The sequence below is a fragment of the Eschrichtius robustus genome, chromosome 13 (genome assembly GCF_028021215.1).
Source record: "Eschrichtius robustus isolate mEscRob2 chromosome 13, mEscRob2.pri, whole genome shotgun sequence".
Classification (NCBI taxonomy): Eukaryota; Metazoa; Chordata; class Mammalia; order Artiodactyla; family Eschrichtiidae; genus Eschrichtius; species Eschrichtius robustus.
In genome coordinates this window covers 94846746-94864114 of record NC_090836.1, presented here as the reverse complement: position 1 = coordinate 94864114, position 17369 = coordinate 94846746, and the positions used below count along the sequence as shown (strand labels likewise).

Sequence of the window (17369 nt, the reverse complement as noted above, 5' to 3'; positions counted from 1 at the left end):
GGATGTTGAACAACTTTGCCAGTCGTTCTTTGTCTCTATCCACCAGCAGCACCCCCTTCCCCAACCCACCCCAGTTGTAACAACCAAAAATATCTCCAGATGTTGACAGACATCCTGGGGGAGAGAGGTAGGTGCAAAATCGTCCCTGCTTTCAAACCACTGATCTAAATCATCTCCTTATTTTGCAAATGATGGAACAGGGGTGGGCACGACATGGAACCCAGAGAAAGTAGATGCCCTCTTAGTCCTTACAGTCCGGTAAGAGAGAGAAGCTATTGCACAAATATCTCTAATTGCACGAAGTTGATAAGCAATAAAGTGTTAGGCAGCAAGGTGCAAAGAAAGAGAATATGATCTGGTTTCCTGAGATCTGGATCTGCCAGTTTTTATCTGCAGGACTTAACCAAGGTTCAGGTTCACCATCAATGAAACAGAGATCATGGTATCTACTCTGCTTATACCACCGTCTCCAGAACGGGTCTGCGAATCCATTGTGCAAACGGTGAAGCTCTTACAGACATCAGGTATTATTAAGATGACCACAAATGTGATAATAATTATGATTAGAGTAAAGGCTTTCAGGACTGGGGAGAGAGGCCTGTAGTGGTGGCTTCATTCCTGGATCTTCCAACTCGAGATCCCCATTCTCCTGCGGGAGAGGGAGCAAGCAAAGACCTCTCTCCCCCAGAGCGCCTCTTCCCTCGCTTGGAACCGACGCGGCCAGATGGGCGAATTCGCTGCACAACGCTGCACAGCGAGTCCCGCCAGAGGGAGTTGCTACGCGGCCTCGGGCCTCTCAAGCTCCGCCCGTTCTAGGCTGTGGCCCCGCCCTTAGGGAAACAGACTCCGCCCCCTCCGCCCTGTAACTCCAGCCGCGCGGTACCTCCAGGACAATCCCTTGACCGCGCCGGAAATTCCCGAGCTCCCCCGATCTCTTCCTGGCCTCCCTCGGGCGCCCGGAGCGGAGGCGGCGGAGATTGCCGAGGGACGCTGGCCCCGCCCCCTCCGCGGGCTCGGCCACCGCCCCCCTCCCGCGCCTCCCCCCTCCCCCGCCGCCCCGGCCTCCCGCGCGGGCTGGAGTCCCAGATCCCGGGCCCTCCCTCCTTCTTTCTCTCTCCCCGCCTTCCCGGGGCTGCCACAGTGGCGGGTCGGAGGATCCCAGCCAGTCAGCTCGTTCCGGCCTCGAGCCCCACCTCACGCCAAATAAACACCCCTCCCCACGCCTAGGGAGCCTGGACCGCCCCCTTCCTCCCTCTGCCCGGCGTGTGGCGAGGGCCAGTGTGAGGTAACGAGCGCGGGCCGGCGGGCTAACTCTGTGAGTCCGCGAGGCGGGGCGCGCGGCGGGCCGGGCCGGGCCGGAGGTCGTGTGTGCGCGTAGGGGCGCGAACGAGTGCCCGTCGCGACCCGCCGGCTGCCCCGAGCCGGGAAGCCGGCCTGCCACCGACCAGCGGCGACCGCCCGCCACCGGCGAGGGGGCGCCGGGCCCGCGCGCGCACGCACGCACGCACGCGTGGGCGGGGGCAGGCGCGCGCCCGCCTGTCGCGACAGTCGGGGCCGAGGCCCAGGGGGAGGTGGCCTGTGGCGGGTCACCGGGCTCCCGGAGGTGAGGGGGGCGCGGGCGGATGGCGGAAGGCGCCCAGCCGCAGCAGCCGCCTCAGCTCGGGCCCGGCGCCGCTGCTCGGGGGATGAAGCGGGAGTCGGAGCTGGAGCTGCCGGTGCCCGGAGGGGGAGGAGACGGAGCCGAACCCGGCCTGAGCAAGCGGCCGCGCACCGAGGAGGCGGCGGCCGACGGCGGCGGGATGCAGGTGACCGTGCGGGGCGGGTGCCCCGTTACCGCGGGGGTGCAGCGCGGGGGCCGCGGGGCGGCTCGGGGCTCCCGGGCTTGGAGCAGGGAGGGCTGCCCGGGGTCCCGGCTTGGAGGTGGGAGGGGGCCGGTCGGGGCCTGCTTGGAAGGTGGGGCGAGCCCCGGCTTGGAGGCGAAGGGTGCAGGTGGAGCCTGGTGTGCCCTGGAGGGTCCTGATCCCTGAGGGGACGAGGGGCCACGTCGCATGAATAGGTGTTGGGAGGAAACTGAACGTGCTTGAGATGGATTCCATTTCTTCAAACCCTTCCTTAGTTCCTTGGGGTGGGGTGGAAGCCGAGAGATCCTGGGTCTGTTGTCCAGAGAGCCGGGGACCCAGTCGAGGACGGGGAGAGAGTGGTGGGAAACCTTCCCAAAAGAGGGAGTACCTTTTTGTCAGCCCTCGACACACAACTGGGATGGAGAAGGGGAGCGACATAGAAAGGAGAGGAGTGAAAAGCGAGAAACCTCCTCGAGAGCCCAAAGGGGATGTGGCTTAGATTGTGGGTTAAATCAGTTGCACAAGGAGTGTGAGAAGTACGAGAAGTTGGGTAGTGTTAGGGGACGCCGTGGTGCTCGAGCTCATTAACTTTGTGGAGCTAGTGAGTCTGGCGGCACAGGACCTGCCCCTCCTGTACTTTGCCAGTTGCATCTTACATAGCTGGGGCACCGACTAGTTCTTTAATGTCCTGGGGTATAAAAGAAAATTTATAGGGCTGTTAGAAGACTGGATTCTGAGTTGTGGACTCAAGGAGAAGCCGGTTGATTTGGATAGGGACTGGCAAATGTAGTGACAATGTCAGTTGACTTCGTAATTGGAGGAAGATCGTGAAACCTTCCCAGGTTTTAGGATTTGGTCTCTGTTCAGAACATACTTACTATGAAATGGTGAGGCTTATCTACCAGCAATCGTTTAGACTTCTGCCCAATTCTCTTGGAATCATAGAATGTTAGAGATAGAAGGGACCAGAGACATCGTATTTGACTGGAGTTCTTAACCTGCATAGACTTGGAAGATTCTTATGCAAAATAGTACTCTTTGGTGGGAGAAAGTCAACAGTTTTCATCTTTTTTTATTCAAGTCCCAAAAATGTTTTAACTACCTCATTGTACAGATGGGGAATCAAAAATCCAGAGCAGACTAGTGACTTGCCTAGGGCCACTCACTTAGCTGGTAGTAAAACTAGAGCTAGAAGCCTAGTCTTCTAATTCCTATTCCTGTGCTCTCTCCATTACAGCACTCTTGGAAATCTCTGCAGTGCTAAAAGACTTCCTGTGCTCTTCTGTCTCTGCTTTTCAAGGCTCTGTCTGACTTCCTGTGTTAGAGACGGAGCTGTATTTAAGCCTGGCGTGTTTGCTGTGTGCTTCTTGGTCTCCCTTGCGGAGGCCACTCTATTACTTGCGTTGACTTGGGTAAAGTGACCCTCTTGGTGTTTATTTTTGAATTCTTTTGTTTCGTTTGCCTCCTTTTGTTCTCCATTTGAACTCCCTCAGGCAGAGGGCTTGTGAGAAGTAAAAGCTCGGGCCGTGGAGAAAATATAGAGGAATATGGGGAGACTTCAGGTGAGGTAGGTTAACGCTGGATGATGAGGAGAGAAGATTGGATGTGGGTGCTGGTGAGCATCTTCTGCTTGGTGTGTGCATATATCTGTGTCTGTCTGTATTCATTTATCGTTTCTGTCAATCATGGTTAATAGTGAGACTCCCACTGCCTTCCCCACCTTTCCTCCTGGGGCCCATTATTTGCTGGTTGCCTTCAAATTGGCCAAGGAGAGTAGTATTTGGAAATGGAGCAGTGTATAGGGACTTTGGAGTATGCAGAGGAAGCAGTGGATTAGGTCCTTTGGGTACAGATGGGCAACTTAGAACTATCCCACGGAGAATCCTTTTTTCACTCTGTGTACTTGTGGATCTTCATTTATTTTTCACTTTATGCATTCTCATTGTTGTAGTTCCAATACACCATGTGACACAGGTATTCAAATCCTCATTGATTTAGCCCCCTACCTTCAACTACCTGTATGGTTCTGGGAAAATCCCTTCTTTGGGGGCCTCTGTTTCCTTAGTTGTAAAATACAGTGTTGGTACAGGATGATTTCCAAGTTATCTCTAAAAATTATGTCAAGTTCCCTGACCTTAAGGTACTTGGTGTCTGCAATCTAGGTGGGGAGCCAAAATGGGTGAAAAGTTAAAAAAAAAAAGAAAAAAGTGCACGTGTGTGGGTACACATATGTATGTGTATCATACATAGGTATGTATACATATCATATATATATATATATGAATTTTTTGGTAAGTTCCAGAGGAACTGGAGTAGAGATACCACAGGATAGATGTGTGTCGCAAGGCATTGCAAAATTTAGAGCCAAAATATGCAGAGGATTTGTGCCACTGGGGCCAGAAGAAAGAGATGGTCATTCTTGCCGAAACGGTCAAGGAGGGTTTTATGGGGGGGTTGAAATTTGAGATATATTGGGAGTAAAGGAAAAGTAATGTTCATGAAAAGATGAAATTTAAGCCTAGGTCACCTACATCTCTGGGACCTTCCTATCATTCTTATCAGAATGATAGGATATTTAATATTCATTTAACTGATGTTTATTGAACAGCTGCTAAGTGCCAGGCCCTGTTTTAGAGCCTAGGAAATATGGTAGTAAACAAAACAAAGACTCCGCTCTCATGGAACTAATATTCTAATTGAAAGAGACAGACAGTAAAGAAATCAACTATTATTTGGTGGTCCTAAGTGCTAAGAAGAAAAATAAAACAGGGGAAGGGGTAGAGAGTGGTGAGGAGGATGGTTAGGGAAGGCCTCTCTGATAGGTGACCTTTGGATGACCTGAGGGAATGGGCCGTTCAGATATTTGAGGGAAGAGGGTTCAGGCAGAGGAACTGTGGGTACAGAGGCATTGACGGAGAAGTGTGCTTGATATGTTTGAGAACAAGAAACCAGTGTAGCTGGAGGAGAACGAGCAGGGGTGAGGCAGTTTTAGGAAATGATATCAGTGGTGTAGACATGCCTATAGGCCCATGTAAACATACATGTAAAAAATCTAGAGTAACTTGCTTTTTGGTATACGGATTTGTCTTAAAGCACATGTTTTTTTCTTATATCTTAACACAAATGGAGTTTCTCGGAGGTCATAGCTCTTCTGGGAAGCCTTCCCTGACAGCTTAGTTCACACCAGTCAGACCCTCCTCTTGCCTCCTGTTGTGTTGATGCTTAATTATGCACCATCTTGTGTTGTCCCTTCATTGTCTTATTCTTGTTTCCCTAGTAATGCTGTAAGCTTCTAGAAGACAGGAACTATATTTTCTTCGTATTTATCCTTTGTAATACTTCACAGTTTTGGGTACATAGTAAGTGCTCAGTGCCTGTTAGGTTGAAGTTGAAATTTTACCTTTTTTAAATAATTAAGGGATAGAAAAAAATCATGAAATTTAAGGGTGAGAGTACTTTCAGGAGATTCCCCAATCTTTTGAGTGTCAAAGGATTAACCCTTTTTTTTTTTTTTTTTTTTTTTTTTAACGGAAGTTAATTTCCCAAGACTACAGACTAAATGGAGCTACGGCTCTAAGCTGCAGATTCCAACCCTGTTGAGTTACAGCCACTAAACTTTTGGGATAAATCATTACTGCCCAAAGTGGAGCACCAGGGACACGAGAGAGTCTGTGGTGCTTCTGTTATAATCCTTATGCTAAGAAGGAGCCCTAGAGAGGAGAGGAAGGGTCACTCCTTTTCAAGGCCAGTATCCAGAAGCTTTATGTGGATGGCAGAGGAGTTCACACAGCCCTAGAAACAGTTTAGCATTAGAGAACCCTGAACTGTGGAGTAGGAGGGAAGAGACAAATTCAACCTGAAAACTGAAACACAGCTTGAGAGATGTAGTTAGTTGTTAAAGAAGGTAGTTGGAAATATTGTACTCTAACGTGGTAGAAAGTTAAGTGAGTTATATATATAGATATTAGAGGTTTGTTTCACTTTAAGCAAGTCTGATACATGTGAAAAATTTGGGCTTTATTAAACATAACTGGGGAATAAATTCTTTTGTTCAGCTCTTCTAGTGAATATAAACAATTTGATGAGCAAAAATTCAATTTTTGTGCAACTTTCTAGGAACTTAGCTGCTTCATAAGGCAAGGTGCACCTTAATTATTATTTATAGCTTTCAGCAAAATTCTTTATGGTAGTGAAATGTTGGAATGTGATTATTACATGGCTAACTAACTGCTTCTGACCATAGAGTCATAAATCCATTGTAGCTAAGTGAGTTCAAAAGTTGTTCATGTTAGTGGTGAATCAACCACTAGTAGCAGGAAGACTTTCTGGTCTCAGGGAAGGGCTTCCAGGTAGCCTGTAATTGCTCTGTAGATACTGTTTTTCTTGAAGTACTTTATCTTCCCATTTGCTTGGTTCTGGGTTTCTTTCCTCCTAGGTGGATGTCTCTTTGGACTTTGAGTGTTTGGTGCTGAAACTGAACGTGGTGCTACCATTTGAGTAGAGTTACAAAAACGATGTGCTTTCCTTCCAAGTGATTTTGTGAACTATATCTCACTAAAATTATTCAATTTTTCATTTCTACATGTCTTAATCTGCTTAGGCACCCTAACAAAATACCACAGACCGGGTGGCTTAAACAACAGAAATTTGTTTCTCACAGTTCCGGAGGCTGGAAGTCCAAGATCAAGGTGCTGGCAGATTTGGTGTCTGGTGAGGGCTCTCTTCCTGGCTTGCAGCCAGCTGCCTTCTTGCTCTGTGCTCACATGGCCTTTTCCCCGTGTATGCTAGTGGACACACACAGAGAGAGATCTCTTCCTCTTCTTATAAGGGTCCTAATCCCAACATGGGGGTCCTACCCTCATGACCTAATCACCTCCCAATGGCCCCACCTCCAAATGCTATCATGTTGTGGGCTAGGGCTTCAAGATATTAGTTTGGGAGGGGACACAGACATTCAGCCCATAATACTACCAGAGTGGTAAGTATTGTAGTTGGAGAAATTGAGGCACAGTCATGTAAAAATTACTAATTTTTTTCAAACCTCACAAGGAAGCTTGTGATTGTGAAACTGGGAATGTCTTTGAGAAGGAGAACGATCTGAATTCAAAGTAGAATTATTCTTCATGGCAACTCAAGGGATTAGCCTGAGTTGAATTTGTCTCCTAACTTCCTCTCCCATTTTTCTAGCCACGTTGTCATTTTTTTTTCTCTACAATACTGACATGTGAACACAACAAAACCTAACTAGAGATTTAACTTTCATTTTGATATAAAGCAGACTGATGCAGACAGGCCTCAAGATTACAGGGCTGGGAAAGAAATTCAATGCACTACTTGGTGTAAACAAGAATGTTGCTAGTGAATCTCTGGTTTGACATCTCTCAGGCCATCAGTTTGATATCAGGCTTTAATAATTTGTGGAAAAAATAAAGATGGTCATTTTAGTGAATGAACTTGTTTGAATTGTTTTTTGATATGCATTTGTAAAGCATAGTAAACATCTTTTTCTGGGGCAAATGTGCACTTCCTTCAGAGACAGAAGGGAAGAGCATGCGAGACGGTGGAAAGGAAATGGCAGTAATTGGAGCGTGAGCAAACAGATGGAGGAGGGATGGCGAGTGCATGTGGTGTTTAGGTGGCCCCTAGGAGTGTTTAGTTTCCTATTCTTCTCCCCCACAGCCCCAGTACAAGCAGGCAGCTTACGTGGCTAAGGTTTCATTATCTAATCCATCACAGATCAGCCTGAATAAACCCATTGGCTGGCGCTGATCTAGTTAGGAGGGTAGTGCAAAGCTGCTTGAGCCAGGATTGGGGCAAATCGGATCAGAACTGCCATGTGAATCCTGGACATATTTCTGTAATTTGGGTGGTAAAGTAGTTTGAGAAATCATTTAAGAGAGAGCGCGCGAGAGCAAGCAATTAGCCATGAGTGTTTTCAGATGTTGTCTTAGAGGCCCTGAGGGGAAGTGTATGGAGGATTTGATATATTTCTCTGGAGTATAGTCAGGTTGCTTTGATTATTTGAGTCTGAACAGTTTTTGGCCACTAATGCTCAGGAGTGACCTTTTTGGAGCATCTGAAGATTCCAGTTGTGATTACTCAATTGTGTCTTCTCTGAGTGATCCCTTCATCCGAGACTGTATAATGTGCATCCCCTCTCAATTTTTAAAGGGGAGATATTGTTGTTATTATTATTACCAACCTTAATATGTCATTATGTTTGTTATCCATACATACTTGAAGTATGGTGTAGTGAAAGAAACACTATTTAGAATTTCTCATATTGGTGTTTGAATCCTGGTTCCTCCACCTACCAACCAACTGAATGACCTTTGGTAAGATATTTAACATCTGAGCTCCTGTTTACACATCTCTGAACTGGGGGAATTACTGCATATGCTGATGAGCTGCTATAATGAGAAACTGAGATTATTTAAAGTTCCCATCATGGAGCCCGGCAGTAAATGTTTATTTCTTGCCTCCCGTATAACCTGCTACACAGCACTCAACGAGTTCCTGCTTACTGCTCAATCAGCATGGAGTGGTTAATGTGCTTCTGATTGATTAAGTGCCAGGGTTGGGAGTTACCTGAGATGAGCATTGTGTGAAACCGGGAAATCTAATTGGTTTGACATCCGAGTGAAGGAGGCGAATGGACCTGGTCGTGGTGGTCTCTCCAGTGAGAGGAAGAGGAGACGTTCACTTCTTCGCTAAGGACTAAAAGGACTCCTGAAGTGTCACAGTCCCTGCATCGAGCATGTGGACATTTCAGGAACCTGTGGGATCTCTCCTGGGAGTGTGGGTGACAGAGGCACTGGCTGTTTTGGTGGTACTTGGGATGCAGGAGTGGTGAAAATGTCATTTTGTTGCAAATTTTATAAGGTTTGTTGGTTAAATGTATTGCGTCAAATAGATGTGTCAAACGTTTTGTTCTCATTTTTGTTTGTGGAAATTGAGCTGGGATGCATTTGTCTCTTGTGGTCTCTTTCTGGACTCTTCACACCCACCTTCCTGACTACTAACAGTCATCCATCTAAAAGAGCTTAAAATGATTTGATAGCTTATCTTTGACTTGTGGATAAGGTCCATTCTCTCGTTTGGCCTACCAGGTCCTTCTGGCCTGACTTGTGCCTGCCTTTCTAGCTTCTTTCTACACTCCACCTCCAAGTCCATGGCAAGGGACTTGTAGCTTCCTGAGCACGCTGTGCTGCCCAGGCTCATTCATACCTCTGTGCTTTTGTTTCTGTTCCACCCGAAATTCCCGCCTCACATCTCTCTCTCATTTGTAAGGCTCAGTCTTCAAGAATAAGTTGGGATACTGATTCCTCCTGGATGCCTTTTGTCTCTGCTCCCATCCCTCCCACGTTCTTGCTGCTTTCCAGAACATCATGTCCAGACCTCTGTTTTAGGACTTTTTAGATCAACATTTGTTCAACTGTCTGCCCCTCTACCCCCACCTAGACTGTGAGATCAGGGGAGCCTTTGGGATCCATAGGATCTTGCACTGTGCCTGGGCTGGAGTAAGAAACTGTCATTCTTGTTGAATTGAACTTTGTCTTCCTGCTCCTCAGTTGGGGCCAGCAGATGGCTTTAATTGTTTTTCCAGATTTTCCCTGGGGCGTCTAGGCCCTTGGTCTGCTTTCCAGCTCCTCTGAAGACTAGGTGTTGTGGGATTTGTGAATGGTACCTGATCTTTCCATTGATATCAGGGTTAAAGGTGAGAGAGGGGTCTTTGAAAACCAAAGCTGGGGTGGAACTTAACTGCCGAATGTGTCGGGTGGGCATGGCAACCTGATGTTTCGTTTCCTGTGCTCAGATATTAATTGAGAGCACTGTGCATATGTATAAAAAGTGCCTTTGTGATGGGGGTGGCTGAGGAAACTAGAGGAACCACACGATTAAGGGGCAATTAGAGCTAACCTGTTCCAGTTCATTGGAGCAGTCTGTTGACCTACCTTTTACAGTGCTACTGAGAGATTCTGGAGTGTTTCAGTTCAGATGTATTACCACCATTTGGGACTAAACCCATTTGATCGACTGTGGACCTTAGCCTTTCCCTTCTCAACCAGTGAATTTCATAAGCTATTATAGCTTGTTTTTATGGATGCAGGAAAAATACCCAACTGAGACACCTCACAGAATATATGCTATTTTTCAGATCATTCTTTGGCTATGTTTGAAAATGAGGAAAACTGATACAGTTCTTTTATTTATTTATTTTTGGGCTGCGTAAGGTCTTTGTTGCTGTGCGCAGGCTTTCTCTAGTTGTGGCGAGCCAGGGCTACTCTTCGTTGCAGTGCGCAGGCTTCTCATTGGGGTGGCTTCTCTTGTTGTGATGCATGGGCTCTAGGCATGCAGGCTTCTGTAGTTGCAGCACGCGGGCTCAGTAGTTGTGGCTTGCGGGCTCTAGAGTGCAGGCTTAGTAGTTGTGGCGCACGGGCTTAGTTGCTCCGCGGCGTGTGGGATCGTCCCAGACCAGGGCTCGAACCCGTGTCCCCTGCATTGGCAGGCAGATTCTTAACCACTGTGCCACCAGGGAAGTCCCTGATATAGATCTTTTAAATCTCAGCTTTGGAGACAGATTCATAGAAGTATTTTACAGGAATCTTCTCTCCCTGGCCCTTGTTATCCCCACCTCCTTCCCTTTCAGCTTCTGATTTGCGCTCTTGTGTAATCCTCGCCTGTTTTCCAGCCTTGAGACTTCCCTTGCTAGTTTAGTTGGGGCCTCTTTAAAGGCAAATGGGCATACTTTATAGTGCCTCTGGCTTTTTGGATTCTGAGTGAATAAAGCAGGTTCTAAAAAGGGAATGAGAGAGACCAGTTATATCACTTCCTTCTGACGTGTTCTGCACATACGTGGCATCTAGAAATTTCAGCTGAGGATTCAAGGCACAGCACACATGATAAGTACCACTTATGAAGTAGATGACAATTTTGAATAACCAAATGATAATGGTTGAGTAACTGCTTAAAAACCTATTTTCCCAAGGGTGGAAACCGAGCCTTTGAAATTTAGACTTCCACATGGCTGTGTTCAACCATAATACTCGGATTTTTTAGGGACCTAAGTCCCCAGATAATACCCTGGTATGTGGGATTTTTCCCATATAGGGGCTGGTTCCCTGGTTTCTCCTTTGCCGAGGAAAAGAGGTTTTGCACTGAGTATTGGATATTTTATTCCAGGCATATGGTTTTTGAGGAGGCATACTGTTTATTTTTCTTCCGGGCTGCATCGATTTAGTTGGATCCTAAATTGTTAATACCACAAGCAAAGCATGATTTCTTGTGAGGGATGGGCGGGGGAAGCTGTGGGAGTCTCTCAGCTTTGGGATTTGGGTTGGGGAGCAGGAGCCACGCTGGTAGAACGAGAGGAGCTGCACACGTGGTCTCGGGGCGCCGTGGGGTTTGCATGTGGGCTCCAGCGAATGCTTGAGTTGGAACACTTTTGGAACTGAGGTTCATGGGAAGTTCTTCCAATTGCTTTATTTTGAGCAGCTTTTTCCTCTGCAAATTGGCAGCTGTTTGGAGGAGGGGGCATTCGTTGCTGTCAGCCAGGATGATTTCCAGAGCAGACCTGTATGGATTTCATTTAGGGATTTATTTCAGGGGTATGTGGCTTGTTGTGAGTCAAGAGGACTTTGGTTCCATTTTCCTGGAAGTTGGTGGGCTTCTGTGAGCCTGCTCTATTTATCTTGGACTGTTAGGCAAGTAAAAAAGCAGCTGCATAGTTAGCCCTTGTTGCAGGGAGCTTAGTTTCATAGGTCATCCTCTCGGGGATTTTTGTACAGTCACATTTACAGCCTTGCGTTTTCTTTGCCTTTTTTTCCCCCTCTCTTTTTCCTTCTGCAGTTCAGTGCTCCATAAAAATTCTGAGGAAGGTGGGTAATAATTTGGGGTAGAAGACAGGAATTGTTTAGTTCCCTCCCCACCCCCATTTCTTGCCCAGCTCTCCCCCACCCCCATCCTTTGCAAAAGAATCTGCAAGTGAGGTCGCTTATCCCCTAGTCATACTGGCTTGTCCCCTGATCTGTCTGAATATGTGGCTTTGACAGCTTTTACCTATTTCTTGGTTTCTAGGGGAGGGGATAGTAGGATCGTGTGATTTCAAAGCAAGAACTGGCAAAATTGGAAGATGTCTTGTGGTGGCTCCCAGCACCCACAAAGCTGAGCTCATTGGCTTGCACCTCATACAGACTTCCAGGAACACTGTCACTGTCGGTGGCTGGCACGATGGCCTTGAGCATTTTGTTGGCACTTCAGGAAGTCTCCACAATGGCTGCCTCTCACAGTGGGAGCGCTGACAAAGCTTATGGGGAGTCGGTAGCACTTGTTTTGAAAGTATGACTCTGGTCTTAGGCTGCACATCTCTGTGAGGGGTCAGAGGCGGCCTTGTTTGAAGAATGGAGAGTAGTGCTCTACAGCTGTCACTTAGGTGGCCCATTTCCTACTTGTCTGTGTTTGCTATCCTCACATACAAATTTTATGGTGTGTTTTGTATGTTGTGTTCACACGTGAAGCCATAGCCTGATTTGTGACTTTTAGTAAGGTGATTTGGCTAATCTTGGTATCATCCTGGACTTTGAAGTGATGCTGGTCATATTTAAAAGGTCTGTGTCAGGGCTTAGAAGTTGATATTTCTGTTGATGGCCTCCTCCTCTCCCCAGCTGCCGCTCATTATGCATTAGATACACATCTTTTGTCCCGTACTTTGTGTTATAGGTCTTTAGCTGCTGTTGTGATACTAAATAGATCTTTTTGCTGCAACATTTTGGCTCTGAGCTGGCTGTGTTTTACAGTGTTGGAGATCAGTTGGTTAACTTTGGCATGTGGCGTCCACACGGCAGAAGCCTTTCAGAGAGGTGTTTGTCACGGACCATTAGTGATTTTTGTCAGCTGTATAAAAATGCTGTGATTAACCGATACCCAGGTATCCATGTAGATGAGCAGTTTTCCTTTATGCTTACTTGGCACTTCTCTCTCTAGGAGTAGTTGGGAGTAAGTGTTCCCTGGTAGGCTTTGTGTTTTAATCCTGGGAAGCCTGTTTTAAGAAACCTTTATATTTGATTTTCTTGAGGTTGGTGTAGGGATCATTTACCCTTACTGAATTTTAGCTTCACTATGAATTGTTTTCTGCAGTGTTAATTTTAGGCAAATAGTAAATTCTTCTTTGGTTTAACAGTATCCCAGAGTTTGAAGAAACCTACAAAAATTGATTGGTCCAACATCTTGTTTTAAGCAAGGAAATTCTCTAATTCATGTTATCCCAAGCCGTTTTTTGTTGATTGCTCCTTGTGAAATGATAATAGGTGTCATTCTGACACACACACACACACAGAGTCAAATAACTTTGGAATAGGGTTAAACAGAATTTAAATTATCTCATTTTACTTTTCATAAGCAGATGTTGTGACTCTGTATTTTATAAAAACATATTTAGTGAAGCATCTTCCTCTCTTCCCTGTTCTCCACCTGCCCTGTTAGTTTCTTGTTATTCCTCCCCCTTTTTTTTTTTTTACACAAACACTAGCGTACTCCACAGATTTTTTTTTTTTTTTAAGTATTTGTTTATTTATTTATGGCTGTGTTGGGTCTTCGTTTCTGTGCGAGGGCTTTCTCTAGTTGTGGCATGCGGGGGCCACTCTTCATCGCGGTGCGCGGGCCTCTCACTATCGCGGCCTCTCTTGTTGCGGAGCACAGGCTCCAGACGCGCAGGCTCAGTAATTGTGGCTCACGGGCTTAGTTGCTCCGCGGCATGTGGGATCTTCCCAGACCAGGGCTCGAACCCGTGTCCCCTGCATTGGCAGGCAGATTCTCAACCACTGCGCTACCAGGGAAGCCCGCACACATTGTTTTTGCACCTTGCTTTTTTCATTTACTGTATCAGAGGTTAATTTTTTTAATGTAACAGGGTCTGTTAATATTTTCATTAATGATTTCTGTTTTTGTCTGTGTGTGTGTGTGTGATGCTTAGAAAAGTTTTTCCCACTCTAAGATTATAAAAAACAGAATGGGCTTTCAGACAGACAGACCTGACTTGGAGCCCTAGCTTTTCCACATCACAGCTGTGTGATCTTGGTTAAGTTACGTAACTTTTCTAAGGCTCAGCTTCTTCCCTTATAAAATATGTTATAGGATTGGTATAAGAATTAAAAGAGATAATGTATGTAATGTGCTTAGTTCAGAGCCTGACACGTAGTAGGTGTTCAGTATACAATAGCTGTTTTTATTATAATTACCAAGGCCTGTTTTCTTATATCATAATGCTTTTTGACTTCCTTAAAGGCAGGAACAGTCTCTTAATCTTTGTATCCTTGGTTCCTCCATCAGTGCCAGGGATATATAATAATAATAAGTCGGTAAATGTTTGTTGAAAAAATAAATCAACCTTTATACAATCTTTTTTTTTTAATTTAATTTTTTTATTTATTTTTGTCTGCGTCGGGTCTTAGTTGTGGCACGTGGGCTCTTTGTTGCGGCGTGCGGGCTTCTCTCAAGTTGAGGTGCTCGGGCTCAGCAGTTGCAGCGCGCGGGCTTAGTTGCCCCGCAGCATGTGGGATCTTGGTTCCCTGACCAGGGATCGAACCTGCATCCCCTGCATTGGAAGGCGGATTCTTAACCATGGGACCACCAGGGAAGTCCCCAGTCTATTTTTTAAAATGTCCTTAATAATTGTTGTTGCTTTTTGTGTAATCAACAGGTCTGGATGTACCTAATCCTCAATAATTATACTTATATGATTTATAGTTTATAAAGTGCTTTGACACAAGTCTTAACTTATTCCCTGTAACAAGCCCAGAAGACAGGTGATTCTTCTTCCCATTTTTCAGATGGTGAAAATACACATCTCTAAGCCTCGAGACAAGGAAGTGGCAAAACTGATGCTTGTACCCAGATATTATGGCTTTTTATCCAGTAACTTTTTCTCTGAGCCTCATGTCCCTTGGACCAAAGGGTATAATTGATAAGGAATGGAGTGAATATGTGCTTCGTTGTATGCCACGTTTAATATTGAAAACATTTTACTCATTACCCGACAGTGGATTCATGTAGCACTTGAAGTCAACACTGAACCCCAGTTTTCTTCTTCAATAATTTGGATCTAGTCAGTGTTTTGAATTAGGATTTTGCTAAAATTTATCATGTACTTGTATGTGCCAAGCATTGTGGTAGAGACTTTATGTGTTTATCTCACTTTCCTGTAGTTCATATTGGGAGGAGTTAGATGGGATAGTTGGTTGCTGTATGGTAGTTTGTTATTGTTGTTTGTTTTTTGCCTTAAAGTTATCAGTCTCTAATTTTATTATCAATCAAATAATGGGTCAACAATAGCTAAGTCAATGGATTGGTAATGGTGAGTAGTATAAAATCATGAGAGCTGAGGGCATCTCAAAGTTACCTGGACCAGCTCTCTGTTTCAGTCAGGTGAAGTAGATGCTGTGTCCATTTTTATGGAGAAGTTATATCAGGCTCAGAGAGGGTATGAGAGAGCAAGCAATAAGCTCAGACTTTCAGCTTTAGGACTAAATAGAATCTTTCATTTCTTATTCTTTTTTTTTTTTAAATTAATTTATTTATTCATTTATTTAATTTTTGGCTGCATTGGGTCTTCACTGCTGCACGCGGGGTATCCCTAGTTGCTGAGAGTGGGGGCTACTCTTTGTTGCGGTGTGCGGGCTTCTCATTGCAGTGGCTTCTCTTGTTGCGGAGCACGGGCTCTAAGCGCACGGGCTTCAGCAGTTGTGGCACGCGGGCTCAGTAGTTGTGGCATGTGGGCTCTAGAGTGCAGGCTCAGTAGTTGTGGCGCACGGGCTTAGTTGCTCCGCGGCATGTGGGATCTTCCCGGACCAGGGCTCGAACCCATGTCCCCTGCATTAGCAGGCGGATTCTTAACCAGTGTGCCACCAGGGAAGCCCCTCATTTCTTATTCTTTTCTACTTTTTGGGTGTGATTTCTCTGGGAGTTTCTTATATGGAGGTTTTTTTTCACCTTTTACATTTATTTTTTAAACATGTAATGTATATTCACGTGGTTAATGACTCAAACTATGCAAAAGATTGAAGAGTAAAAAGTCTCTGCCTTTTCCCAGCTACCTAGTTTCTCTCCTTGGAACTAACCAGTATGGTTAGTTATCAGGGTATCTGTCCAGAGATAGTACCTACGTCATATTTTCTCCACCCCCTTTTAAAAACTCAAATGGTAGTATTAATATTCATATGCTTTTCTTTTCTCGATAGTATTTGGAGATCATTTTATATCAGCTTGTAAACTTTTTTTCTCTATTTGTTAGGTTTCTGGAATTAGGATTATTCTGTTCTGCTCTACTGAGATAACTACATCTAAATGTCTCTGGTAAGGATGACTCTGATTAGTACAGGATCTCATAAAGTAAGAGTCTACGTTTTTATGGAATCCTGGAATCACAGGGTCAGAGACCTAATCTGCATCTCTCTTCTCTCATGTGAATACCCGTAAATCCCTGACTGATGATACCTTTTAAAGATGCTTGAGTACAATGTAGGCATCTTCAACTCTCCACCTGCTCCAGTCAGCTGCTCCTGGTCCTGTCTTTTTGTGGTAGTAAGGCCCATTTGGGGTCAGATATTCCATTTGTCATTGAGTTAGTAATGATACTCCGGATCTGCCTTGAGTCATTGCGTATAGACTCTAACTGCAGAGTGATTTTATTCCGTATGACATCTTCTATACCAGACATATCCAGAATGCCTAGGTTTATCCTGATTGAATGTCATTGCTGTCAGGAGGCTGTTCAGTGAACCAAGTTTGGTGCTGAATTGTGAGAAAGAAAGGTTTGGTTCCTAGTAGGTGTTTGCATCTCAGCAGCCATAATTGCTGTTAGTTTCACTTCACTCTTTTGTTTGTGGAAAGCCCAGGATTGAGTGAATGCTCTTCATCCCTGGAATATGACCAGTCTGTGACTGAGGCTTGATGGGAAGTAAATAGATATGGTTCAACAAACAGGGAATATTTTTCTTTTGTTTAGTGGACAGTAGTGGATTCTGATTCAGACACAGAATTAAGGATTTCAAGCTTAGGCTTTGATTCTAGCTCAGTTAACCTTTACACACTTCTGCATTTAAAGATGTGAACTAAAACAGTGCTTTTCAGAGTTGGCTTCTGCAATGGACCTTTGTCTTCACAAAAATATTATAGAGGAGGTAGCATTCCAGCTGTTCAGAGAATGAGGCCAGTGGGGATGTGTCTTGCATTCTGGATGAATGTTGACCTCCATTGTGTGGTGATGCTAATCTCACCATACAATCTTTCTGGTCACAAGGCTTTGCAGGGAGTGAATTAGGCCCACTCCGTCTCCATGACCCCACGCAGCGAATGGAAGCAGGCAGGGCACCAGATGCTGTGTTGCTTCCCCTGTTGCATCTTCCTTCACACTCGGTGTAAGGTTTCCAGGCATTTGTGCAACCTGAGAGCAGAAAGCGCCTGTCTTAGCAGTCGAGAGATGGGTTGGCAGGTGGCTCAAGTTACTCCGTGTTCCTGATAAGAGCCACTGAT

At 45.5% G+C, this 17369-nt stretch overlaps 1 protein-coding gene across 8 annotated transcripts in view; it reads left to right on the top strand.

The window, feature by feature from the left end:
• Positions 1-1530: 1530 nt before the first annotated feature.
• Positions 1531-17369, top strand: part of RBFOX2 (RNA binding fox-1 homolog 2) — a 274079-nt gene continuing 258240 nt past the window's right edge. For 5 of the 8 annotated variants that reach the window (XM_068561293.1, XM_068561291.1, XM_068561295.1 and 2 more), the window contains exon 1: positions 1532-1805. In XM_068561293.1, coding sequence (XP_068417394.1) covers positions 1623-1805 — 183 coding nt within the window. In that variant the 5' untranslated portion in view covers positions 1532-1622. Of the gene's footprint in view, positions 1806-17369 lie in introns of all 8 variants that reach the window. The other 3 variants (XM_068561300.1, XM_068561296.1, XM_068561292.1) reach the window with 2 other exon arrangements.